The 26,285-nt window shown below is 37.6% G+C and overlaps 2 protein-coding genes across 3 annotated transcripts in view; one reads left to right on the top strand and one right to left on the bottom strand.

The window, feature by feature from the left end:
* prkar1ab (protein kinase, cAMP-dependent, regulatory, type I, alpha (tissue specific extinguisher 1) b) overlaps nucleotides 1–8,908 on the top strand; it is an 11,143-nt gene extending 2,235 nt beyond the window's left edge. The window contains exons 3-11 of the mRNA XM_077224691.1: nucleotides 47–214; nucleotides 296–387; nucleotides 1,011–1,072; nucleotides 1,153–1,199; nucleotides 2,342–2,500; nucleotides 2,614–2,674; nucleotides 3,021–3,142; nucleotides 3,224–3,305; nucleotides 6,592–8,908. Of these exons, the coding sequence (XP_077080806.1) occupies nucleotides 47–214; nucleotides 296–387; nucleotides 1,011–1,072; nucleotides 1,153–1,199; nucleotides 2,342–2,500; nucleotides 2,614–2,674; nucleotides 3,021–3,142; nucleotides 3,224–3,305; nucleotides 6,592–6,764 (966 nt within the window). The 3' untranslated portion in view covers nucleotides 6,765–8,908. The remainder of the gene's footprint in view (nucleotides 1–46; nucleotides 215–295; nucleotides 388–1,010; nucleotides 1,073–1,152; nucleotides 1,200–2,341; nucleotides 2,501–2,613; nucleotides 2,675–3,020; nucleotides 3,143–3,223; nucleotides 3,306–6,591) is intronic.
* Nucleotides 3,228–26,285, bottom strand: fam20a (FAM20A golgi associated secretory pathway pseudokinase). Of its 2 annotated transcripts, XM_077224689.1 has the most exons (12): nucleotides 25,166–25,732; nucleotides 22,352–22,545; nucleotides 22,175–22,225; nucleotides 20,038–20,116; nucleotides 19,857–19,949; nucleotides 16,967–17,082; nucleotides 15,576–15,756; nucleotides 13,694–13,803; nucleotides 13,457–13,538; nucleotides 12,635–12,694; nucleotides 10,860–11,145; nucleotides 3,228–3,338 (listed from the first exon to the last, which is right to left on the bottom strand). In XM_077224689.1, the coding sequence occupies exons 1-11, from the start codon at nucleotides 25,510–25,512 to the stop codon at nucleotides 10,878–10,880; spliced, it is 1,581 nt and encodes a 526-aa protein (XP_077080804.1). In that variant the 5' UTR covers nucleotides 25,513–25,732; the 3' UTR covers nucleotides 3,228–3,338; nucleotides 10,860–10,877. The 2 variants fall into 2 exon arrangements, with proteins under 2 accessions (XP_077080804.1, XP_077080803.1); XM_077224688.1 differs by lacking the exon at nucleotides 3,228–3,338 and having other exon boundaries at nucleotides 9,433–11,145; nucleotides 25,166–26,285.

Raw genomic sequence — 26,285 nt, 5'->3', positions numbered from 1 at the left:
ACTTCAGATGATTTTTTGAATATGCCTGCATGTGCTTGACGCGCAGGAGGAAGTGAAGCAGCTCCTGAACCAGCAGAAAGCCAGCTCTCGCTCTGACTCCCGTGAAGATGAGGCGTCTCCTCCCATGAACCCCGTGGTGAAGGGTCGCAGGCGGAGAGGAGCCATCAGCGCTGAGGTCTACACCGAGGAGGACGCCGCCTCCTACGTCAGGAAGGTGTGTATGTCTCACAGTCACATGATCATGTCTGATGTCAGTCAGGTGTAGCAGTCATGTGTTCTTCTGTCCTCTGTGAAGGTCATCCCTAAAGACTACAAAACCATGGCGGCTCTCGCCAAAGCCATCGAAAAGAACGTGCTCTTCTCACATCTGGATGACAACGAAAGAAGGTGACTTTTTTATTTATTTTTTATTATTTTTTTCATGCACTGGTCAGTTTTGAGATTTTGGGCTATAACTATTTTCAGACTATCGGAAAGAAAACATGCAACATAGACTTTTAAGGGTCTATTTGGATATAGATTTATAGATTTCAATCTATAATTGTCTGTTTTTCCTCCTGCTCTGATTCAGAAATCTCCACTTCTGCAGCTTTACACACACCAAACTTTACAGTTTTAATTCCCATATATTCTGAAGGTTCATATATTTATTTATAACATTTTATTTCTAAAAAAAATAATTTTTTAAATGGCTGCTGACTTTATTTTCTGATTTATGGAGTGATAAAAAGAGATACCCAAAAAGAATTTGAAACCTGGCTTTATCAAGTGTTCAGATTTTTGGTCTGGAAATATATGCAAATTAGTGCATTGTTAATTAGATAATGCCTCATTTGTATGTTTAAATTTGAAACGAAAGAAAACTTGTAATATAAAATGTAAAGATGTGATCAATCTGCGGGGGAAGTATGATGATATCTAGTAGTTAATTTTTTACCCTTTGATTGTCTTGCTTTAAATAAATGATAAATAATTTACTGACCGAATTTCTATTCCGCTCTCTCCTACAGTGACATATTTGACGCAATGTTTCCCGTCACCTACATTGCAGGAGAGATTGTCATCCAACAAGGTAGAACCTTAAACACACTTATGAAGAGTCATATTGGCATTATTTGTACATTTTATTTACCTTCATTTTTTGTTTCCTAGGTGACGAGGGCGATAACTTCTATGTCATTGACCAGGGTGAAATGGATGTAAGTTACAGCTCCACAGTTTAGGATGTATTCATATAATAAACCAGGTTTAACCAACACTTTACAATAAGGTTCGTTAGTTAACTACATTAGTTAGCATGAACCAATAATGAACTGCACATATACAGCATTTATTAATCTTTGTTAATGTTAATTTCAACAATTTCAACACTGTGAACTAACAATGAACAGCTGTATTTTTATTAACTAACATTAACAAAGATGAACTAATACAGTAACAAATGTATTACTCATGGTTAATTCACATTAGTTAATACATTAATTGATGAACCTTATTGTAAAGTGTTAGCATAAACCATAAACGTTTTCAACCTAAACAGTTCCTGATGGAGAAAATCAAGTCCCACTGTAGATGTGTCCAGTTTGACTCAGGCCCGTCCACACTACTGCGTTTTAGTTTAGAAACGGAGAATTAAAACGAATACGATCTCCGTCCACACCAGTGTTTTAGCTGCGCATTAGAATTGATCTCCGTCCACATTAAAACGACTGAAAATGCGGATCACGTGACCATTCACCTACACTGGGCATGCGTGTGCCGGTGTAAACAGGAAACAGATTGACTATTCTTCAGATTTGACGAAGAAGAAAGTAGCTAAGTTACCTCTGCTGAGATTAGCAATGTCGAAGACCAGAGATTTCTTTTCATGGAGCGACGACGAGGTGGAACTTTTACTTAAAGTTACAAGGGAATACAAAACAGCCATGGCGGCAGAAAACACAGACTCGGAGTCGTCGCAAACCAAATAACGGCGACATATTGGAAAGGTACCAATTTACTTGCACAACAGCTGCTAGCAGAGACATCAAAGTCAGTAACGCTTGTAATTCGTTATCCACGTGAGCCTCTGCGTCATCGTTTCTAAAGTCCTCCGTTTTGACCCGTCTTCACTAAAACGCCCTCCGGAGATTCAAAACACAAAACGGGGTCGGCAGCGTTTCTAAACTTCTCAGTTTTAGGTCTTCGTTTTTGCCGTTTTAGTCTGGACGGGAGGAGCAAACGTCTCCGTTTCTAAACTAAAACGTAGTAGTGTGGATGGGGCCTCAGTGGTGTGTGACGAAGGGGTTTCTTCTCAGGTGTGTGTGACTCAGTGGTGTGTGACGAAGGTGTTTCTTCTCAGGTGTATGTGAACAGCGAGTGGGCCACCAACATCGGAGAGGGCGGCAGTTTTGGAGAACTGGCTCTGATCTACGGGACCCCGAGAGCCGCCACCGTCAGAGCCAAGACCAACGCCAAGCTCTGGGGCATCGACAGAGACAGCTACAGGAGAATACTGATGGTGCGTCACACACACACACACAAACACACATTCACACACACACACACACACACACACGACTGACATACTCAAGAGGCATTTCATTCTACAAAACATCCTGTGTTTGATTATAGGGAAGCACTTTGAGGAAGAGGAAGATGTACGAGGAGTTCTTGAGCAAAGTATCTATTCTAGGTAATTCTGTCTATCTTAACTATTATCTATCTGTTTTTATCTATCTATCTATTGTTTTATCTATCTATTTGTCTATCTATTGTTTTATCTATCTCTCTCTCTCTCTCTGTCTGTCATTCAGTCTGTTATTGTATCTGTCTGTCTATCATTCTATCTATCTGCCATTTTATCTGTCTATCTCTCTGTAAGTCAGCTAGTCTATTGTTGTATCTGTCTATCTATATATGTATTTCTATCTCTGTCTATAGTTTTCCTTTTGAAATTGTATTGGTGTAAGTGACACAGAGAGAGAGAGAGAGATACCTCTGGAGTTCCTGTAACATGAGTGTGTGTGTGATGATGGCAGAGTCTCTGGATAAGTGGGAGCGTCTGACTGTGGCTGACGCTCTGGAGCCGGTGCAGTTCGAGGACAGTCAGAAGATCGTGGTCCAGGGAGAACCAGGAGACGAGTTCTTCATCATCCTGGAGGTGGAGTGTCCCGTCTGCTCGAAGCGTGTGTGTGTGTGTGTGCAAGTCTGGTGATTTCTAAAGTCACGTCTCTTTCCTCAGGGATGTGCAGCCGTTCTGCAGCGCAGGTCAGAAAACGAGGAGTTCGTAGAGGTCGGCAGGTTAGGACCGTCAGACTACTTCGGTAAGTGTTGAAAAACATGGATGTTCCAGACCAGTACATGTTCTTAAAGGGATAATTCATCCGAAAACGGAGAAAAAGGAGAGGTCACATATTTCGATAGTCCACTTTTAGACAAGTAACTTTATATTCAAATAATCAAATAACTCTCATTAGGGTATTAGTAGACTGTTAGGTTCGAGGTTGGGTTAGTAGAATAAGTTGACAACACTATTATAGTCAGTATAATGTCTGTTGTGTAATATAGATTTATTAAAGAGAAATAAAGAGTTAGCAGATATTAAGCAGACAGTCTACTAATACTTCAATGACTGCTAGTTGACATGTAGTAGCAAAGTTCTTTATAGTTAATAATGTCTAAAGTGGACTATTGAAATAAAGTGTTACCAGAGAAGATACCTGAGCTTCTGTTTTCCATACACAAAAGTGAACGGTAAGTTTTGCAGTATAAATCACCATCCACATTTCATGCATTGAAAATAGAAGCTTAGATATTTGCTGAAGATCTCAGTTTGGCATAAAGAAACTAATACGACATGAGAGTAAACAATGGCTCAGCTTTATCTTTATAGGAACTGTCCGTTTAACTTCAAATATATGAATACAGTAGGTCTCTGGGTCCCACTTTATATCAAGTGTCACATTTAAATGAATCATTTGATACAGTGCACTTATTGTGTACAGACATGTTTTACATTGTTCTATTTACAGGTGAAACTCGAAAAATGAGAGTATCGTGCAACAGTTCATTTATTTCAGTAATTCAAATTAAAAGGTGAAACGAATATATTTAGTATATATAACTATATACATATGCATGATTATTCTTTTCAGAGGGCCGACATTTCTGTATTTAAAATCCTTTTTTTTTTATTGATTTCATTTAATATTCTAATTTTCTGAGATTTTGAATTTGGGGTTTTCATAAGCTGTGAGCCATAATCATCAAAATTATAACTTTTGCACGATATTCTAATTTTTGAATATCACCTGCATAAATACCTGCATGCAATTACAGCTGTAATTAATTTCTCCAATTAAATCTATAATTACACTGTAGTGTTGTCACGATACTAGAATTTCTAACTTCGATACGATACCTTGAAAAATATCGATATTCGATACCATTTACGATACCACAGAGAAAAAAACTGCCACAATATTAAGGGGGTCTTTTTTTATTTAAAGCTAAATATAACAAGTCTAGAACATGACAATGAGGTATATTTTACATGAAAAAAATGTCCTGAGTTCTATCTGTTAATATTTTTTCATTGGACCAGAGCTAACATGAGCCGTTGTTTTTTTATTACCTACTGTTATCAAAGATTAAAATATACTGTAACAAATGCATTGTTCATCGGTCATAAATGCTGGTTAATATATTAACGTAAATCAAAGATTAAAATATACTGTAACAAATGCATTGTTCATCGGTCATAAATGCTGGTTAATATATTAACGTAAATCAAAGATTAAAATATACTGTAACAAATGCATTGTTCATCGGTCATAAATGCTGGTTAATAGCCTACATTAACGTAATTTGATGAACAGATTTAAATGCAAACGTGCGTGCATCACACGCGGAAACAATGCTCAAAGGATTGGCATGAAGTCAAGTCACCTTTATTTATATATTGCTTTTAACAATACAGATTGTGTCAAAGCACTTAACAGTATCAAATTGGAGTGTGAAGCGCGTCTCCGCGCTATTCTCCGACATGCCCGCTCGCGGTGTGTAGCGCGTGCCCTGTCCACACTATTCTCCGACATGCCCGCTCGCGGTGTGTAGCGCGTGCCCTGTCCACACTATTCTCCGACATGCCCGCTCGCGGTGTGTTTTTTTACACGTGTCAGCGCTATTCTCCGGCATGCCCGCTCGCGGTGTGTTTTTTACGCGTGTCCGCGCTATTCTCCGGCATGCCCGCTCGCGGTGTTCTTTATCAATCAACCAAAGCCGGTCGCGGCGCCGCACTCGCCATCTTCCCATTCACTTTTGCTATTTAACCAGAGCGAATGAGACGAGTGCGTCACGTGTCGTGTTTGTCAACGCGCCTTTGGCGAGAAGTGAAAGTGACCCCTCGGCTAGTATCGGTGTATCGATACTTCGGGAAATTAGTATTGGTACCGTTCCGATATTTCAGTATCGATATTTATCGAAATATCGATATTTTTGACTACACTATTACACTGTTGACCCTTCCATTACCACCAAACCTGAACCGTATCCACCTCAATAAAAGCAAAAGTGTTTTGCAATTAACACAATTAGGCCGTGTGTCTACCAAAGACGCTCTGCTGAAAACACCTAGCTGTGGGCGCTAGAGAGTGTTTTTTCAGTTGAGAAGATTCGTTGCTATGATACAGAATATCGGCAGCACAGTTTACTAGTAACTGATTTCGCAGATTATTTGTTTCATATAAAAATGAATTATTTTTCATCCATCTTGTTCGGTTAGCTCTGCTGGTTGGCGTCGTTGTACAGAAAGAATGTTGTGACAGTTGGTCACGTGTGGTATTAGTCCCACCCCTCCTCCACTGTGATTGGACGGCTGGGTAAAAAGTGACAGTGGTGAGCGCTGCGTTTTACCCAAAGTTGAACATTCTTCAACCCTCGGCGACCAGTAAAAAACGCAGAACGCTCAGCGCTTCAGCGTGAAAAAACCGCTCAGCGCCTCGTTACGCTCATGGCGTTCTAAAAACGCGGCGCTCCCATTGTAAACGATTGAAAAAATACGCCAGCCGCGTGAAAAAAACGCTTAGTAGTGGGTAATATAAGGGAAGTAATGGGTTTAGGGCAGGGGTAGGCAAGTTCGGTCCTAGAGAGCCGCTGTCCTGCAGAGTTTGGCTCCAACACTGAAAAAAACCTCATCTGCCTATAGCCTTAGTAATCCTGAAGACATTGATTAGCTTGTTCAGGTGTGTTTGATTAGGGTTGGAACTAAATTCTGCAGGGGTTTAGGGGCAGGTTCAGGGTTAGTACCTAGTTATTACCCAGTTATTACATAGTATGTACATGGGAAACACGGACTGTAAAATGAAGCGTTACCACAATTTTTTTCGATGTACATGCATAGTAGTTAAAGACACCTAATATAAAGTGTGACCGATCTCTGAATATGTCCTGTCAATAAAATTCAAAATCGATCTTACTGGATATGATACACCTTATTCATTATAATACGATCCTTATTAGTTATTCATGAAGCTATATAGTGCAACTAATTAAGTCTAGAAAATATATGATCATAAAACTCAGATTGTGAATATGTGTTTCTCTCCCCAGGCGAGATCGCTCTGCTGATGAACCGGCCCCGTGCGGCGACAGTGGTGGCTCGTGGGCCGCTCAAATGTGTCAAGCTGGACAGGCCTCGCTTCGAGCGTGTGCTGGGACCGTGTTCAGACATCCTCAAACGCAACATCCAACAGTACAACAGCTTCGTGTCGCTCTCCGTCTGAGAACCCCCATCACACCGTTAGCTTCTCATCCACACCTCGTATTCCTGAGCGTTCACAGACACGCCGAGAGCTTTAACATCACACATTTAGAGCCAAATCAAAGGACAGACAATCATTGTACGTTCCTCCAATCAGATCACAGTGTTTTTACCTTTAATCCGAAGCAGTAAACAAAACCAGTAGAGGAGTATAAATGTATTTATAGGCAAACCGTTTCGAATTCCTTTACCCTTACAGTCGCAGGTTAGTTTTTTAAGACTAGTTTTCTAAGATTAACTGCCTACATATATGATATACGAGTGATGTTTGGTTGTACTGACATTCTGATTCTACTCTATAAGCCTTACGGCCTCATTCTCCCCCCGCTGACCTCCTCTGTCACTGTCAGGAACATGAACATATAGGAATTGTATGCTGTTTTATTACTTATTATCATTCCAGCACACTCTCTTGCTATTTGTGTTCAGTTGCTTATTGTAGTAAATTAGTGAGGCCGTTCCTGTGCGGTGTCTCCATATAGGTTTTATTGTGGCTGATCAAAATTTTAAAACCGGTAACTACAAGAAAACCTCTGTTCTGTTACAATGCCAGTGCCAAACGTTGGACAGAGCCTCCGAGATCTCATTGGTCCGTTCCTGCATGTGCGCCGTCACCGATTGAGAAAAGTTTTCGGTCAGGATGATTCAGTATTTACCTTTTCGTCAGTATATGCCGAGAAATACCAGTTTTATTTTTTAATAAGCTTATTTTTCCACAAAGGTGCACAGTGGTGTATTTAGTCGCATGTCATAATTTCAAGTGTTTCTGTGGCCATTTTTTAAACCGGCTTGTTGCTGTTTTAATGTCGAACTGAAACAAGCGAAAGGATTATGAACTTGAGTTTTAACGTCAATGCCGTGGTCTCGCAAACACAGTCGGCCGCGTTCGTGAAACAGAAAACGAAATCCATTCTGCTCACGTTTCATGAACGACGGCAACATCTTTGATACATTTTTATAAAAACGGATCCGTGGCGATTTGACAAGTCTTCTACTTTTTTCCCACAAAACCTTTAGTATTAGCATTACAAACACTGAATACCAACATATAAAACTAAGCAAAGGACATGCTATATCAGATAATTGGGAATGTTGGACAATAAATATATAACAGCAATAGAATTGCTTTACAGTAAACTTTTTTTTGCAGTACTATCTTATATTAATGACCGTTAAAGCAAGACTATGTAAACAAAAAAACACAGCCACTGTCCAAAAGTGGCAATTATTGGATAACGGACACAGCAATGCATCATGTTCTATAAGATCATCATGTTTGTAGCATGATCCAGGGGATTTAAACGTACAAAATATACTGAAATATGGAGCCTAGTGGAGTTTGTAACTAATAATAGTAGTAAATGTGTAAAGTTGTGGAACATAAAATGGAAATACTCAATCAAGCAAGAAACTACCTCAAATGTGTATTTAATGATTGGATTAACTGTTATCCTCATTTATATAGCGCTTTATCTGTGCTGTTGTCCAGTGACTCCAGTTGGAATCTTCACCCCAAAATGGCGTCCGCGCTCCCGAAGCACCAGCTAGTGTCTGTCACCAAAAAAGCATCAGAGTTTCGCCTCTTGTTCTTCTATACTCTTTGGTACGGTTCAGTTATCATATTGAAAATAAATTCAATTATTTAGCATTGTTAATAAATTCTATGGGTTTTTTAACTTCTGATTCATTTGCCACAGAAAGGGAAGGTCCACTTGAGTACATTGCATTGTGGGAATAAAACATACACTGTGCATTTTTGTATACTACACTGTTCACTATTTAGGGTTTGATTTAAAAAACAAACAAAAGAACTTATTCACCATTTAATTCACATTAAACTGATCAAAAGTGACAGTAAACCCATTTATAATGTCATTTAAAAAACTATTTAAATACATATTCTTTTGAACTTACTATTAATTTTAAAAAAAATTCTGAAAGAAAATGAAGCAGCAAAAAATGTTTTCAACTGATAATAACCATAAATGTTCTTGAGCAACAAATCATATTATAGTGATTTCTGAGGGATCATGTGACACTGAAGACTGGAGTAATGATGCTGAAAATTCAGCTTTGATCACAGGAATAAATTACGTTTAACATATATTCAAAGAGAGAACACTTCTTTTAAATTATAATATTTCATCACATTACAGTTTTATTTCATTTCTAATCAAATAAATGCAGCCTTGATGAGCAGAAAAGACTACTTTCAAAAACCTTATGCTGTGATATTAATATACACACTATTGACTGCAGGAATATGATTCCAGACATCCTGCATATTGAGTGGCATTTGCTGAAATCCTTAATGTTATTGTTATAGCCTCAAATGATAAAAAGTTAATATTTTCAGTTCCCATCAAACAGATGGGCTTGAATAATTGATGAATTTTTAATTATTTTGGTAATTCATGCACTAGTTTAGACAAGCCAGGGCTGCTGGAGTGTTAAAATCATATCAGGTTTTTAATTTTATTACAGTACTGGAAAGGTTTTATAGGTGTCATATAAAGCCTTCGGTCAGTTGGTCGTCAGGAAATGCACTGAATCGGAAAGTGTGCAAATGTTTTGGCATTTTAATGAAGCGACGTGACAATTACTCATGAATAATTATGACCGGGATCTGATTGAGTTTTTCAGATTTTATTCAGTTCAGTTCACCAATTCAGAAATGAACATTTTGAGCATTTGATTTACAATGTTTTTTATTTCTTTCTGCTAGCCGAGACACTTGACGGTGACATGTTTAAGCCAGCTTCAACTCACAATACAAATATTGCAATAGTGTGGCGAACCACAAAGTGCAACTGCTCAGGAAACTTCAACTGATTTGGTTTTATCCGTTCTCCTGTGAAGCAGGTCTCAGTGTTCCTCTGCTGCTGATGTGGCTGTTTGTGCTCAGACACACTAATGCCTGCTTGTGTAGAAATGGCCAGAAAGGGAAGGGGTAATCAGAGGAACTGTGCAGTTAAAGGACCACACGCATCACGTGTTTGCTGATGTAAGGAGATCTGAAGATCTTATCTTCATCATCTGATTTAAAGCTGCCGGCAGCTTCTCCAGAGAACTAACTAACCCATCTCACTACGACCAATCAAAGCTGCCGTTAGGGAACGTCTCAAAGTCATACCACACAAACCTTTTTTAGCCAATCATGAGAAACAATGTCATAAATATTAGATTAAAAAGTCCAAATTCTTAAATAAAAAAGTGAAATAATCATAATCAACAAATTGTGACATACAAAGTCATAATTATGACAATAATTCTACTTTATAGAATTGATTTTTATTATTTTATCTCAAAATAAAATTAAAATGCAATTACAACTCTATCTCAACTTCAGTGTTTGTCATAATTTTGACTGTGATCATTTTGACTTTTTGTCCTTTCAGACTTATAATTATGGCTTTTTATGTCATAACTGACTTTTTATATTACTTTAAATATAGGGAGTTTTTTTAAAAGTAATAACAGACCTTTTTAGCCAATCAAAATTATGAAATCAAAATGGATGAATGTGAGATTAAAAAGTCATAATTCTGAGATAAAAAGTTGATGATATGAGATACCAAATCACAATCATGACAGTCAAAATTTTGATATGAAAAGTCATGAAAATGTTTTACTTTTTAGAGAACTCATATTTCGACTTGTATGATAATTTTAACTCATATCTCATATAAGTTAACTGACCTTAATTACATTTTTGACTATCTATTATTTTATCTCAAAATTAAAAATGCAATTTCAAAATTTTAGCTCATTATTTTGACTTTTTACCTCATATTTATTTTTGTCTCATGATTTTGATTCATGTGATCATTTTGACTGACTAAATTATGACAGACTTTGTATCATAATTTTGACTTTTTGTCAATTTGGACATAATCATGGCTTTTTATGTCATAATTCTGACTTTTTGTCTGACTGAAAGATGTTGTTAGGGAACTTTTTTAAGTTATACCACACAGACCTTCAGCCAATCAGAGAAGAGAATAATTCTCCTCCTGATGTGTTTAGTTGTGATGATTTTGGACAGGAGAGTGTTAAGATCACTCTTCTCGTTCTGTCACCTCTTATTTCCTCCTTGGTGTCTCGTAGTTACTCCGGATGATTCCACAAAGTCTGTGATCACCACGTGTGTTTCTCCCAGCTTCTTCACACACTTGCCCACTGTCCTGAGCACCAGTGCCAGCCGGCGGTCCAAGGCCTGCAGGTGTTCGTCACTCAAGACTGGCGTGAGAGGGTCTCGCGACAGGGATTCCCTCATTACGTCACTCAGCCGGTACTCGGACTTTGCCAAAAGCTTCAGTCTGAACAGCGTAGAGCGCTTGATCCTGTAAGAGGTCATGGGTTTGTGAATAAGGCCATCTTTGTACATTTGTCTTAAAGGGGTGGCTCAGGATTTTGGACATCGGACCTCATTTCCAAGTTATCCTGGGTGTTATTTATCAGTGGAGACAGTTTTCAAAAATTTTCATCCAGTCCTTCCAGTTGTATAGTTCGCCGGTGCTAGGCTAGCGTGAGTCAACGGTATCTGCTAGCCTGTCATTAAAAACAGTTTCACCCACTCCACAGTTCACCAAACGCAAATCAATGATAACGCCAGACTATCGATGTAAATGTCTGTTGAGAGAATAATGTAAGAAATCAAACTACCCTTTCATCGCATTGCAATAGTTAGACTTTGTTCCCTGTATTTATTAGCACAGTCTACGGCAGCGGCGGAGTGATATTAAGTTACCTAGGCAACCGAGAGAGCCGGTCACATGACAATCACGCGAGTGCATATCCTGCCGCTGACACTCATCACTACAGAAGCAGAGTATATCAACATGTGCCAATTCCTTCGTTTACAATCGAATGTTTCAATATCGTTGTTCAAGGCTACTACTAGCTAGCTAGACGTCCCGACTGTAGTGCGCTTCTGTTCTGTTCTGTAGTGCGCTTCTGTTTTCTTTTCGGCGCAGTACTACTAACCGGAGCAAAGTAAACTTCCGCCGCTGCTGAAAACTAGTTCCTGTAAATGTAATGCGGTCATTGAGATGCAAGAGTAGTTTGATTTCCAACATTATTCTCTCAATAGACATTTGCATCGATAGTCTGGCGTTTTAAGTTCGTGCTAGCCTAGCACCAGCAAACTATGCAACTGGAAGGACTGGATGAAATTTTTTGAAAACTGTCTCCACTGATAAACAACACCCAGGTTAACTTGGAAATTAGGTCAGATGTCCAAAATCCTGAGCCACCCCTTTAATAAAACACTTCTTAAAGGTGCAGTGTGTAATTTTAGCGGCATCTAGTGGTGAGGTTGTGAATTGCAACCAACAGAAGTTACGGTGGCCGACAGGACAAGATGTCGTCGTCTGAGACAGCAGAGAGTAGCAGTTCAGCAATGAGGTTTCTTTACAAAGATAAATTAAGACATTATGTTTACTTAATTATTCAGTAAAACTATATGTTATTGCGAATATTGTTACTTGTTCATCATTGTGTCAGTGTTTTATTCGCTGACTTAAGCTTGCATCTTTACACGAAAAACAACATGGTGACGAAGCGCGTTTGTCCATTTAGGGCCACCGTAGAAACATGTCGGCGCATTTCAATGTAAGGGAACCCGCGGTGTGTGTAGAAAAGAAACTGCTCATTCTAAGGTAATACAAATATAACGGTTCATTATGTAAGGTCTTTATACACCACTGAAAACATTATATATATGATATTGCATTTCTGTCAACAGATCCTCCTAAATATTACACAATGCACCTTTAAATGTGCTTCAGAATAATTTAAATAATTTTTTTAATATTTGAGAACAATCCTTACATGCAACATTGGGTCAGTGGTGCAAGAATGGACATCTCATCGTGGGAATGCCGTCCAAATCTGCAGCACACAAGAAGAGGGAGAACCCCTTTCAGCCACATCAGGAAAACACATCATGCTTTAATAAGTCATAATTAGGAGATAAATATAATTATTCTCAGTCATGACAGCCAAAATTATGATACAAGTTTGAAATTATGAGATACTAGGACATAATCATGAATGGTCATAATTATGACACACACACAAAAAAATGTAAATGTCAAAATTTGGACCTGTGCCAATTTTGATATTTTTTTCTCATAACTATTCATTTTTATTGAATAATTTTAACTGTCAATTTCAAAGTTATCAAAAAGTTTTACATTTGTATTTCAAAATTGTAATTTGTTATTTATTTTGACTTATCTAAATTGGGAATTTTTGTGTCGTAACTTTAACTTGTGCAAATTTTGACTTTTATCTCATAATTATGATTTGCCAAAACATTATATTGTTGGAAAATGGCTTCAACAAGAAACTGCACTGATAATTGAGCAATAAAAAAGGCACAGAATGTGTTTTTTACATTAAAAAATGAGAGATTAAGGCAGTTGAGAGAAAACACACACACACACACACACACACACACACACGCATCTTTAAAAAGTTGAACAACTTCGGAGTTGAGCACTGCATATTTTTTGTAATGTAAAAGATGATGCAAAAGACACAAGTGCAACGGTCAAATGTTTGCATCGAGAAACAATGGAAAAGCAGCGCAGTTGAATGCAAAAAAACATTATTGTTTGTGAACGGCCCCAGAAACGTATGAGCACAAACCCTCTGGCGTTGTCTAAGTGAAGAAGGAAACCATCATCTCCAAACTTGGTGAAAATTTCATAGTGATGCCTGTCCATGTTTCCTACAACATGAAGGACAATCATTATGCAACTCTGGCTTTAAAGATTTCCTTATGCTTACATGGGTACAAAATCATCAATCCAATCTTTAACGCTACTTTCATTGTCAAGTATGACACAAAACGAATTCCAGTTGATATGGACAGTGTTTACATGCCTGTGAGAAAGTCAAAAACGGCCATGTCAATAATGTTGAGCAGTCTGTTCCCAGAGTTGTAGGGATAAAGCTTTTTGACCGTGTCGCAGTATGACGGATTGACCTCCCACCTGAGAAAGAAAGAAAAAAAGAAAGAAAGAAAAAGAAAGAACACGTTAATTGCTTCAAGCTGTTGGAATCGTCTGAACATTTCTGAACCTTAAACCCTTTCGTGAGCATGACAAACATTTTTGTTTCTTAGCCATCAAGAGCTGGATTTCTCAAATCCAAATAAGGACGTTCTATGTTACATAAAACAATGTTGATCAGACTGGAATACTGTTTTATTATCTTTATAAATCAAGTTCAAACCCTTTACCACATTCCTGCTCTCATTGTGCTCCATTCATCAGTAGTTTTATTTATAGAGCGCCTTTCCACTGTACATTACAATACATTTACACACCCGTACACATTACAATCACATATAGGCACATTACCTAAAATACATGTTTTTAGCTGAGTCTTGAAAGTAGCCACAGATGAGATATTATGAAGTGTAAGGGGTAGTGAAGCATTAACACTACATGACCTTCCACTACAGTAGACAACCGGAAAAGAGGGATGGACAATAAACTAAGTTCAGTGGTAAGAGTACAGTAGATCAGACAGATATGAAAGTGCAAGACCATTTAAAGCCTTAAACATTAGAAGTGATATCGTAAAGTGAATACGTGATGCCACGGGTAGCCAGTGAAGGTCAATGGTCAGAGGAGTAATGCTGAGTTATGAACATACTGTAATCTTGCAATACGTTTTTTGGGCAGACCAAGAAATAGAGCATTGCAATAATGCAGACGTGATGCGATTAATGCATGAATTAAGGTTTCAGCATCAGCTAAAGTGAGAGAGGATCGAAGACGTGCGATATTACGAAGATGGAAAAAAGAGTTTTTAACCAGATAAAAAATGTGAGAGCCAAAAGATAGAGTTGAGTCGATTAAGACACCAAGGTTATGAACCGATGACGAAGGCTTAACATGAACTCCATCATTATCAAAGGACAGCTCCATTCTTTTGACTGAGGCAGCAGAGCCGATCGATTCGATGCTCAAACCGGGCAGATACGCAGACATGGATCCTTCCAGCAGATCCGGGTGAACACACACTGCGTACTCCCACTTACACACGTATAAACACTTTGCGAAGAAACATGTGTTGTTGGTTGTCAAGTTCAAGTTTTTCCAAAGAGAAATTTTTTTTTTCTTCATAATCAAAGAAGTGTCTGTGTTTGTGTGTCTGTGCCTCTATGTGTATGTGTGTGTCTGTCTGCATGTGTCTGTGTGTGTGTGTCTATGTTTGTCTCTATGTATGTATGTGTGTGTGTGTGTCTGTCTGCGTCTCTATGTGTGTGTGTGTCTGTCTCTATGTGTGTCTCTATGTATGTATGTGTGTGTGTGTGTGTGTGTGTGTCTCTGTGTGTGTGTCTGTGTCACTGTGTGTGTGTCTGTGACTCTGTGTATGTGTGTCTGTGTCTCTATGTGTGTGTCTGTGTCTGCGTGTGTCTGTCTCTGTGTGTGTCTATGTCTCTATCTGTTTGTGTGTGTGTGTGTCTCTCTCTATGTGTGTGTCTGTGTCTCTATGTGTGTCTGTGTCTCTATGTTTGTGTGTGTGTGTGTGTGTGTGTCGCTCTCTCTATGTGTGTGTCTGTGTCTCTATGTGTGTCTGTGTCGCTCTCTCTATGTGTGTGTTGCTCTCTCTATGTGTGTGTCTGTGTCTCTATGTGTGTCTGTGTCTCTATGTGTGTGTGTGTGTGTGTGTGTGTGTGTGTGTGTGTGTGTGTGTGTGTGTGTGTGTGTGTGTGTGTGTGTGTGTGTGTGTGTGTGTGTGTGTGCGAGCGTACTCCTCTCTCCCGGTGAAGCTGTAGGAGCGGATCCAGGGGTTCGGGATGGAGATGCGCGGGGCGATGCTCAAACCGGGCAGATACGCAGACATGGATCCCTCCAGCAGATCCGGGTGACCACACACTGCGTACTCCGACTTACACACGTATAAACACTTAGCGAAGAAACATGTGTTGTTGGCTGTCAAGGATAAAGAAACACATTCACTTTAATAGAAAACAATCATACATTTAATCAAAAAATATACAGTGATATTGTGAAATACTATTGAATGCAATTTAAAATAACTCTTTTCTATGTGTTTTTTTGGGAAAATCATAATAGGATCATATTGAAAAATGTAAAAATCAGATTTTTGCACTCCAGCAGTCCTGACTTGTCTAAGCTAGAACATGATTTACCAAGTTAATTTAAAATTTGTCAATTATTCAGGCCCATCTGTTGGATGGGAACTGAAAATAATAACTTGAAGCAGTAGCTGGCACTTTTTTATAATTTGAGGCTACAAAATTAATATGGATTTCAGCAAATGCCACACAATATGCAGGATGTCTGGAATCATATTCCTGCAGTCAATAGTGTGTATATTAATATCACAGCATTCAAATGTTCTTCAGAATGCATCAAATGCACAGATGATATATTTCACAGATGAGTCTTTTCTGCTCATCAAGGCTGTATTTATTTGATCAAAAATACAGTAAAAACAGGGATATTGTGAAATATTGTTAAAATTTAAAAGAAGTGTTCTCTCTGTGAATATATGTTAAAATGTAATTTATTCCTGTGATCAAAGCTGAATTTTCAGCATCATTACTCCAGTCTTCAGTGTCACATGATCCCTCAGAAATCATTCAAATATGATGATTTGATGCTCAAGAAACATTTATGGTTATTATCAGTTGAATACGGTTTTTGCTGCTTCATTTTCTTTCAGGATTTTTTTTTATTAATAGAAAGTTCAAAAGAACAGCATTTATTTTAAATATATTTTTAAAATAACATTATAAATGGGTTTACTGTCACTTTTGATCAGTTTAATGTGTCCTTGGTGAATAAAAGTTTTTTTTTAAATCAAACCCAAAATAGTGAACAGTGTAGTATACAAAAATGCAGTGATCACATGTTGTTTTCAGAAATCATGCTTATATGCTGATTTGCTGCTCAAGAAACACTTATAATTTTCACATTTTTGTGGAAACTGTGATTCATTCTATTTTTAAGGTTCCTTTGCTCAAAATTACAGCATTTATTTGAAATAGAAATCATTTGTAACATTATAAACATCTTTACAGTCACTTTTGATCAATTGAATGCATCCTTGCTGAATGAAAGCATTATTTATTTTTTGTGTGTAATACGCAGTTTTAGTTTGACGAGTAATGCCCACCTGGAGAGATGAAGAAAACACTGCGCAGTTCCTCATTGTGGGTTATGTACAAGATCTCCCCCGTCACATTGACGAATCGCCCCGCCACAGGAGGAACCCTCCGGAAGTCCAGCACTCTGCACACAGACCATCAGCGTTCATATCAACCTGTGATTCTTGACCAATCAAGTCTCTTTAAATCAGAAGTCAGCTATGCTGTTTACTTCTGAATATTATATTTAATTCTGGTGCCCTTAACGTTATGGCTACTGTTTAATAGTAGCCTATGCTATTCACCAACTAAACATTGGTGCGTTCACACACTGCGTTCAGTCTCTTTCACGGCCATCATTTGTAGTAGCCTATTCACAAACTGTTTGCTCAAGTGTAGCGCTTTCTCGGAGTTCACCGTGTCGCTGCTCCCTGAATCGTGTAGTTAAATTTTCCATATTTATTGTATGTCCTTATGTCAGTATCAGTATTAGCTTTTTACCATGCACACACAAAAACTGATTTTGCACGGGCACTTTGCACGTAAATCTTCTGAAGGTTTACTAATGGAATTTTATCTTACTTTGGAGCCAGTCTTGAAGGGATCAAATAAGATTGCGACATTAGATCAATAGAAATAATAAAAAATGCTAATTATCCAATAGGATCTTATTTGACTCTTAGATGATTTTTTAATTCATCCCTTTAGGATCGGCTCCAAACTATGATCAAAATGCCATTAGCTTTCCTTCAGGATAATTTTTCATCAACTGAAGAAGTTATCTCCATGTTTGAGCTCTGTTTAATGAGGAAAAACCTGCAGGAAAACACCCTTTTCTCAAGTGTCTTTGCTTACAGTTCACCACTAATGACAGGGTGGAACTCTGAAGGGATTTTTCCTTGCCACTGTCGACTGGGGGGGGGGTTGTTCTTCGTAAAGCTGCTTTGGAAATGATATGTATTGTGAAAAGCACTATACGAATAAACCCTGAAATATTCTGTCGCTCGCAGTAAGAAAATGGATTCAACAATATTTTTTACAGTAGCTAACAATACAATAACACTATTAAGGTGAAGGTGAACAAACACTCCCTCATCTTCCATCGACCGGTCAAACAGATAGAAGTGTTTTCCCTATTTATTTCTCCCATAGGGATTTAAAAAAATAAAATCTTAAAGCATTTTTTGCCATGAACCAAACCAACAAGCTACAGGGTGAATCGCAAGATTGCAAACTTTTGAAAACCACACAAAAAGACAATGGTACACTTAACGGCTTTAATGAGGATACAATCCCATTAAGCGTTGCGAATGAAAATCAAATTAAATCGACAGATTGACTTAAACAGTGCTGTATGTAACCTTTTCACTCTACTAAAGCATAAAAATACCATAATATGTTTGCATATATTGAAAGTTCACATACTTGTTTCTCTGAAAAACACTTTAGTTAACAACACGCCAGTTATTTTACTTTGAAATGTGCGTTTCCAGGCTGGAATGTTTGTTTTTGTTTTGGTCTGTGATATTTCACGTTGCCAATTTGCATTGTCCATTGCGCTCGTTCCTGTTGCATGTGCTCAAACTGGCAACCCGTGTGAGCGCCGTCCAGTCTGGTGGCAGGAGAAACGACGATCTCCGATATTTTCAATGCGTCTGCAGTACCTATTTCGACCACTAGTTGCCATTCTTACATACTGCACCTTTAAGTATCAACTTAAAGATGTTGACAGTGTATATAGAAACAACATATTTTACGCTTCCTGCAAAACATGCATAATATATAGTGGTTTGAGTCCATAGGGAGACTATTACATAGAGTAACACATTCACATAATGTAGTAACACATACTACAATATTACATAGTGTAGTGTTTCGTGGGAGTGGGCGGAGCTAAAGAGTTCCTTTGGCGCAATTTGCTTGTTTTGATTCTCTGATTGGTGGAGATTTCTCTCTAATAGTTGTTCACCAGCAATTCAGACTAATGCAGACTGACGGCTTCAACGAAAGCCTATGCCATCGATTAACAACATTGTAGCTCACAGCAGGTCTGTCTTTAATAGTTTATAAGTTACCGTTTAAAATCAATTTCCCTATGGAGGAAATGAATGGAGTTTTACTTCTGGAACCCGACTGTTGCACTCGATTAGGTCTGTATGGGATGTTCAAAAAAGCAGCAAAAAACATTTTTTGACTTTTTCAGGGGAATTAACCTGCAAATGGCTAACAGATAGTTGCCTATGAATATTAAGCTCGATAGAGTATTTTAATAGAAAAAAATTATCTCTTTGAACTAACGCTGCAAATATATTTCTATAAATGTATCGGTAGCACTTTATGTTACAGTCCTGTCCCCCATGTACATACTATATATTTACTATAGTAATTAAAATAACTGGGTTATAACTAGGTACTAACCCTGAACCCACCCCTAAACCTAACCTTAACCCATGTAGTAACCTAACCCAGTACTTTCTTAGGTAAATACACTGTAAGTGCACGAAGTATTGTAAAATAAATTGCAACTCTTTTATTTATTGAAAGCACAAAAACGCACGAATGAGTCTTTGTGTGTTTAGTTAAATCTATAAGATCTTTTCTGTTAAATCGTAAGTGGGCTATTTTTTTTTACTGTGTTTTCGTGAATGTCTTTGATGTGTGTTGCAGTCTGCTCTAGGGCTTCATCATCACATAATCGTCCACCATAGACCACACCAAATATGCTGAGGTGAGACTAATCGTGCTGAACCTCATTGTCTCAACAGGCCTAAACAATGATGTATAGTATCCCAGTGTGGTGGTGCCTGAGGGATTTCATCTGTGTTTACTCATATCAGATCCTTCACAGTATAGCTCACTCCTGCCAGTCTCTCTGTCTACGGTGTGGTGACTGTGATCATCAGTGTTGCAACGTCTCACCTGTCGAGGTGGAAAGCTGCAATCTCAGCATTGTGTCTCTGAAAGTCCACAAAATAGAAGAAGTTCTCCGGCGTCTCTTCGTGGCGCTCCTGTCTGAAATCAACAAGGATTATTTCTATCAGTCACACTACTTTTAAACCAAAGGTGTAGTAATCTGGAAATCTGAATAACAAAGCGTTACCTCATTGGTTTAAACATAGCTTTGCCAAAGTCTTGGAGTTTCAGGGTTAATTTCAGATGAAGACCGCTTGGTTTAACCACTGATTGGACAGTCAGAAAGAAAGAAAACGTTCATGTTTCCTTCTTAATATTAACGGAAACATATCTGTAATATGAAAATATAAGTGCTGTCAAAATTTTAAGCAATTATAAAGAATAATTCTCTAAATATATTAACGTTTTTTTTAGTTGACATTAATATCCAGTTATATTTGAACTAAAATAGTAATATAGTATTTGTAAGTTTTGTTCTTATATGTGTGTCCAAAAAACACCAATTTACACCTTTATTTAAAAGGTGAATTATTGTAGTAATATAGCCATTATTAATGATAATTCTTCTTGACATACAGTATAGTTTGATGTTTTATTGTGTTGCGTTGGTACATAAGATGAGAAATGTCAGGAAATTGTTGCAACACCTGACTCTGAGGAAATGACTGTTTTTGGACTGTGAGATTTTTTTTTGTTCCCCAGAGTCGACCTTTCAACTGTAGTAGTTTAATTATAGCGGGATCTTTACATAAGCAGGGCTTGCGGTGTTCACTATACGCTCCAGTGGTCTTTCTGCTTTGTCTGAGGTTGTGAGAAGCCGTGGCAAGCTGCCGGCAACCCTAAACCGCACCGTTCAAACTTCTTTTAGCTCCTTTCCAGCTCAATCAAATCAATAGTTTACAAACTCAGCCGTGCTCCAAAATAACACACACGTAATGAACCAAACAGAAAAACAAGCCAAACAATAAAAACATTGTAGTTGTACTGTATTGGACACTCATTTAGGCCAAAACGTGGCAAAAGAGGAAAACTTGAAGAGAGAATAGCATTTGGTTGATGTGTGTGAGCTCAGGGACAGTGCGGGATGTGTGGTTTTAAAGTCACCATGAAATCAAAATCGACAATTCTAGTAATCTTGAATCAGAATAACTTCCCCTCCCTCTTGCAGCATCTCTTCTCTTCTCTGATGATGAGGGCGGGGCAACCTGTCACTCACATGACATCCACCAATTGCAAACCACAACCATCTAATCAATTCCCCACAGACAAAATCAAGTCCGCCCTACATTTGCTCTTGTTCCAGAAGTGATTCACTCGGATATACGACACAATAGGGAAGAAAAGACAATAAAATACAACTTCTGTTTAGTGGCCTTCTACTCTTCACCACCAACTTACAATAATACTTTTATATATATATTGGTTTTACTCATTAGCCTCAAAGCTACAGATTTCAAACTGGATGACAAAGATATTTAACTGAAAACTAGCCTACCTGATGTAATGGATGAAAATTATATTTAAAAAAATACATGCTAAATGTTATTTTAAAATACTGTAACAATATGTTTTCACAATATTTCAAACAGTGATAGGTTATATTTTATTTAACAAGACTATATAAATATTATTTATCTATTATACTATATTGTTTTCTATTATATTTAAATGTTGTTAAAGTTACACTATTGTTTAAAAGTTTGGGATTGGTAAGAAGTCCAAGTCTAAGGTTTTTGAAAGAAGTATCTTCTGCTTTCCAAGGCTGCATATTTAATAAATAAATAAAATACAGTAAAAGAAAAAGTAATATTGTGAAATATGATTACAATTTAAAATAGCTGTTTTTTATGAGAATATACTGTAATTTATTCCTGTGATCAAAGCTGTATTTTTAGCATCATTAATTACTCCAGTCTTCAGTGTCACATGATCCTTCAGAAATCAGTATAATATGATGATTTGCTGCTCAAGAAACATTTCTCATTATTATCAATGTTGAAAACAGTTATGCTGCTTCATATCTTTGGGGAAACTTACTTTTACCCCCAGGATCCTTTAATGAATAGAAAGTTCAAAGAACAGCATTTATTTGCAATATTATAAATCTCTTTACTGTTACTCAATTAAATAAAATGTATCCTTTCTGAAAAGTATTAATTTGTTAAAAAGAATCTTATTGACGCCATACTTTTGAAAAGTAGTGTTTATCATAATAAAATGGTATCACCTTATAATTAACATTCCCAGAAGTTCTTCCTCGGGAGAAACCATAATATTTATTTTTATTTTGTAAAAATTTAATAATCTGGTAGAACAATATGTACCTTGGGAGCAGTCGCACGCACCCTTCAAAGCTTTCTCATCCTGAGTGAAATCTGTCAGACACAATGAAATACTGCACATCAGCTTCTCAGGATCAGATCATGCAAGCAAAATTGAAATGAAGTATTGCATTAGCATATTCAGATTCATATGCTGGAGCTCTATGGGGAAGAGAAAACCTGCACTGATGACGGTGGCCGTCTGCATGTCCCTCAGGAGTCTGTCCACGCTGCTGTCATCTCTCGCATACAGAGCATAGCGATTGATCCCGAGGTGGAATCGCAGCCAACTGGCCTCCGGGTCAAAGGTCACGGGATGATCAGCTATAGTGATGTTTGAAGCTGCTGCCGCCTCGATGTAGAACTTTTTCACTCTGTAGAAGAGAAAATGAGTAGAAATGGCACATGTGGTTAGCTCTCTTTTAAGTTATAAGCAGGTATTGTTAGCTCTTAAAATTATGATTCCCTTGGCGTACACAAGTCTGCACATGTAGGAACCTTTAAGATGTAAAAACAGCACAGCTTCAGCAATCTGCCAACAGCATTTTTTGAGACCTTTTTATTATTTCTTTAGAACTGAACCATATATGTATATATACACAAAGTAGAGGTTAGAAGTGATGAAAAAAGTTTGATTAAACCATCAAAATATGAGGAAAATATTTTATATTTTTTAAATATGAGGGAAGAACAAAAAATTAACTTATGGTATTATGATAACTTATGGTTATGGTATTTATTTGACAAAATACTAGAGGAAAATAACAGTCTGTAATATATATATATATATATATATATATATATATATATTTTTTTTTTTAACCTTTAACTTTTTTCCTGGCATTGATGGAATTTTCCGTCAATTATGACACAATGTTTCTCTATAGAGGCTCGTGTCCACCACTGAATAAAAAATAGAAAAAGGTAATTGTGACTTTTTATCTCACAATTCTGACTTTTTTTGTGAGTTAAAAAATCAGAATTGCGAGATATAAAGTCACAATTGTGAGTTAAAAAATCAGAATTGCGAGATATAAACCACAATTCTGAGAAATAAAGTCTTTTTTTCCTCAGAAATGGATTTTATAACTCGCAATTGCGACTTTTTACCTCTCAATTCTGAGAATGAAAAGTCAGAATTGTGAGATAAAAAGTTGCGATTATCTTTTAAATTTTTTCATTCTGTGGTGGAAACCGGCTTTCTTTTTGCATGTTCAGATATTCATTCATTTAAATATTGTCGGGGGCTTTAAAGTTTTGTTGAAATAATCAAAAATGGTGGTGCTGGCTGGCAACTTTTTTTATATAACATTTTAGTTAACATGACACTTTTTTTATCCACTTTGCATTCAATGTATAGCCTACAGCACCTTTGATCAAATTCATGCGTCATGGAATCGAGTTTCCGGCAGACACAACATCACCACGTTACAGATTATTGATCCTATTTGAAGCAAATATTTGCCGCTGCTCCTCATAAAATTGTCACCATGACCTCTAGAAGCATCAGCTTGAATCAACATCATGAAGAAAAGAGAAATGAGTTGAAAGACAAATATAAACTACAGAAATGTTTTCTGTGGCAGGGATCCAGCAGTGCTTTCATACAGAGCGCTCCCATTATGCCTCATCAATGCGTTTACACTTATAAATAGACCTATAGCGGGTGAACGCAAGAAAACTTCTTAGGTGTTTTCCCCTCTTAAAGGTTCAGCAATCAGAGATTTTAACCACAACTTCTGAAACAACAAATCTTGACTAGTGCGAGCTGATTTAAGTGGGTGGTTTCTGGCAAACCTCTGATTATGTGGGAGACACTTGTGTTGAGTCTGCTGAACAGCATCACACGGCCAGTGCAATTAAAAGAGTGGTTTGTCTACATCCCTGGCTTTAATACGACTGCTTTTAGCATGACCTTAAACAAGCCCTTACTAAACTCAACTGAAAACAGCATTTCCATGGGGCAGCAAGAGGGAGTATTTGAGCTCTTATTTTGAGCTGTCGATTCTTCAGCAAGACTATAGTGACGAAGGTCAAAAAATATTGAATGAAAAACATTATAATTTTTTATATTGTAGGGTTGCTTTTTTTAAAACACCATGCATATAATATAATACTATAATATATTGATTCATTTAATACTAATAATTAATATTTACATATTGAAATAAATATAAAATATTGCTTTATTCAATTTTTTTAAATTAAACATAAAGGCATAATAATGCTATTATATTAATTAACACAACAATTCATATTTATTCAAATAAATAAATATTATAATTTTGCTTTTTTTATTAAAAACAAAATCATAATAATACACTATTATATGAATTAATATAACAGTAATTAGTATTTATTTAAATATTATAATTTTGCTTTATGTTTTGGTTTTATTTTGATTTTAGTACATCAAGTACAGCAACTACCTAAAATAAAAAAGGTACTTGTTTTGAAATAATTTTATTTCAGTTAACGTTATTAATATGCTTATATGCTTCATATTGTTCAAAATCCCATTTAAAATATTTATTTTTTTCTAGAATATCCAATATACTTTAGCTATTGAGTGAAAAACTAAACAAAATAAAACACACTAGCATAAATTCAGGCAAGGCTTGAACTTTGCTCTCAGGACATGAGTGTTTTTATTAATGTCAGTTAGGTTAAAGTTGCCAATTGCTTTACATGGTTTGATTTCAAGCATTGCATTTTTTTTATATCTTACTTTGCTGTTTATGAATATTTTGTTCAAATATTCTTCTTCTAAAATTCATCAATAAACAACAGGTTGCAACTGTGACAACTTATCCCATATAATCAATGTGTGTTAAACACTGGCGGAAATGTTCAACACTTTTTTTTTGTAGCCAAGACTTTAAAGTATGTGTCTGACTCAATGACTTAAAGTGTTCCCCGATTCATTCAGTGATCTGAGTGCGTTCCTGCTAACATAAACATGCCACATTATTTAACATAAAGACTGTTGAGTACCTCTCCCAGCGGCTCACTTTCCTCCTGTAGTAAATCCTGAGCTCCTCACGCTGCACAAGCAGTTCGTCGGGCCCCAGTTCTGGGAGACGGATGTTGTAGAGCGGATGACTGAACAGCCTCTCCAGCTTGGAGCTTCTCTCGGTGGAATCCGGTGTGAAATTCTGGCTCGTCGTCATCCATGTTAAGGTTGTGGCTCTGTTGTCCAGGCTGCCGTTGGTGACCCTGCACTCGCAGCTTTCTCTGGGCAGATGATACCAGCTTTTGAGTCTGGGAAGCAGGACAAAATGGATGTCAGCTGCCAAGAGGGTGACCAAAGTGATGGCCACCAGCAGCCGGTCCCTCCTCATGTCCCTTCCAGACTCAATCCGACTCCAGTGGGGATGAGATGTTCTCCAAGCTGGCTAAGTTGGGGAAAATAATCTCAAGGTCTTCATGGACAGATCTGACTCCTATGTTCCCTGCTTATTCCTTTCAGGAGAGTCTTGTGTTGCTCCTCGCACATCTGACCCAGACAGCGCAGTGCCCCAGTGAGTCAAGTTGCTTCTCTCTCTCTCTCTCTCTCTCTCTCTCTCTCTCTCTCTCTCTCTCTCTCTCTCTCTCTCTCTCTCTCTCTCTCTCTCTCTCTGCGTTTGCTGGAAGCGTGGAAGCTGTGTGCTTTCCTTGCCTTTGGGCAACATTCCAGCTGCACCTTCCCACTTCCCATGTAGACACAGCCTCCGATCAAAAAACACACATGCAGATAAACGCGCGCACACACACACACACAAACACTGGAGAGACAGAGAGGGAGAGGCAGGGACTGAGTCGGAAAGCAGGTCTGAGTGCCAGCGCACATAAACTGAGCGTTTTTTAGTCGGGAAATAAAAAGGCCTGGGTTTTTCCTCCGCCTCAAGCGTTAGCTGGTGAAATTTGCACGTTTCATTGAAACAGCACAACAAACTCTGCTGTGTGAGGTGGATGAGAAGCACGGGAGGTGTTTCCCAGACTGCCAACATCTGCCGTTTGTTTGGGTTCGCATGTGCAGGTTTGTGCATCAGCTGTAAAAGGGAATTACGAGGTTCTGTGTAGTTTAAAAGAACATTTTCATCTTTGGGATGTGAAGAAGGAAAACACACAACAT

The sequence above is a fragment of the Siphateles boraxobius genome, unplaced genomic scaffold, assembly GCF_051911475.1.
Source record: "Siphateles boraxobius isolate OS27281-9 unplaced genomic scaffold, OSU_SipBor_1 90, whole genome shotgun sequence".
Classification (NCBI taxonomy): Eukaryota; Metazoa; Chordata; class Actinopteri; order Cypriniformes; family Leuciscidae; genus Siphateles; species Siphateles boraxobius.
This window is presented reverse-complemented; position numbering and strand designations above follow the sequence as displayed.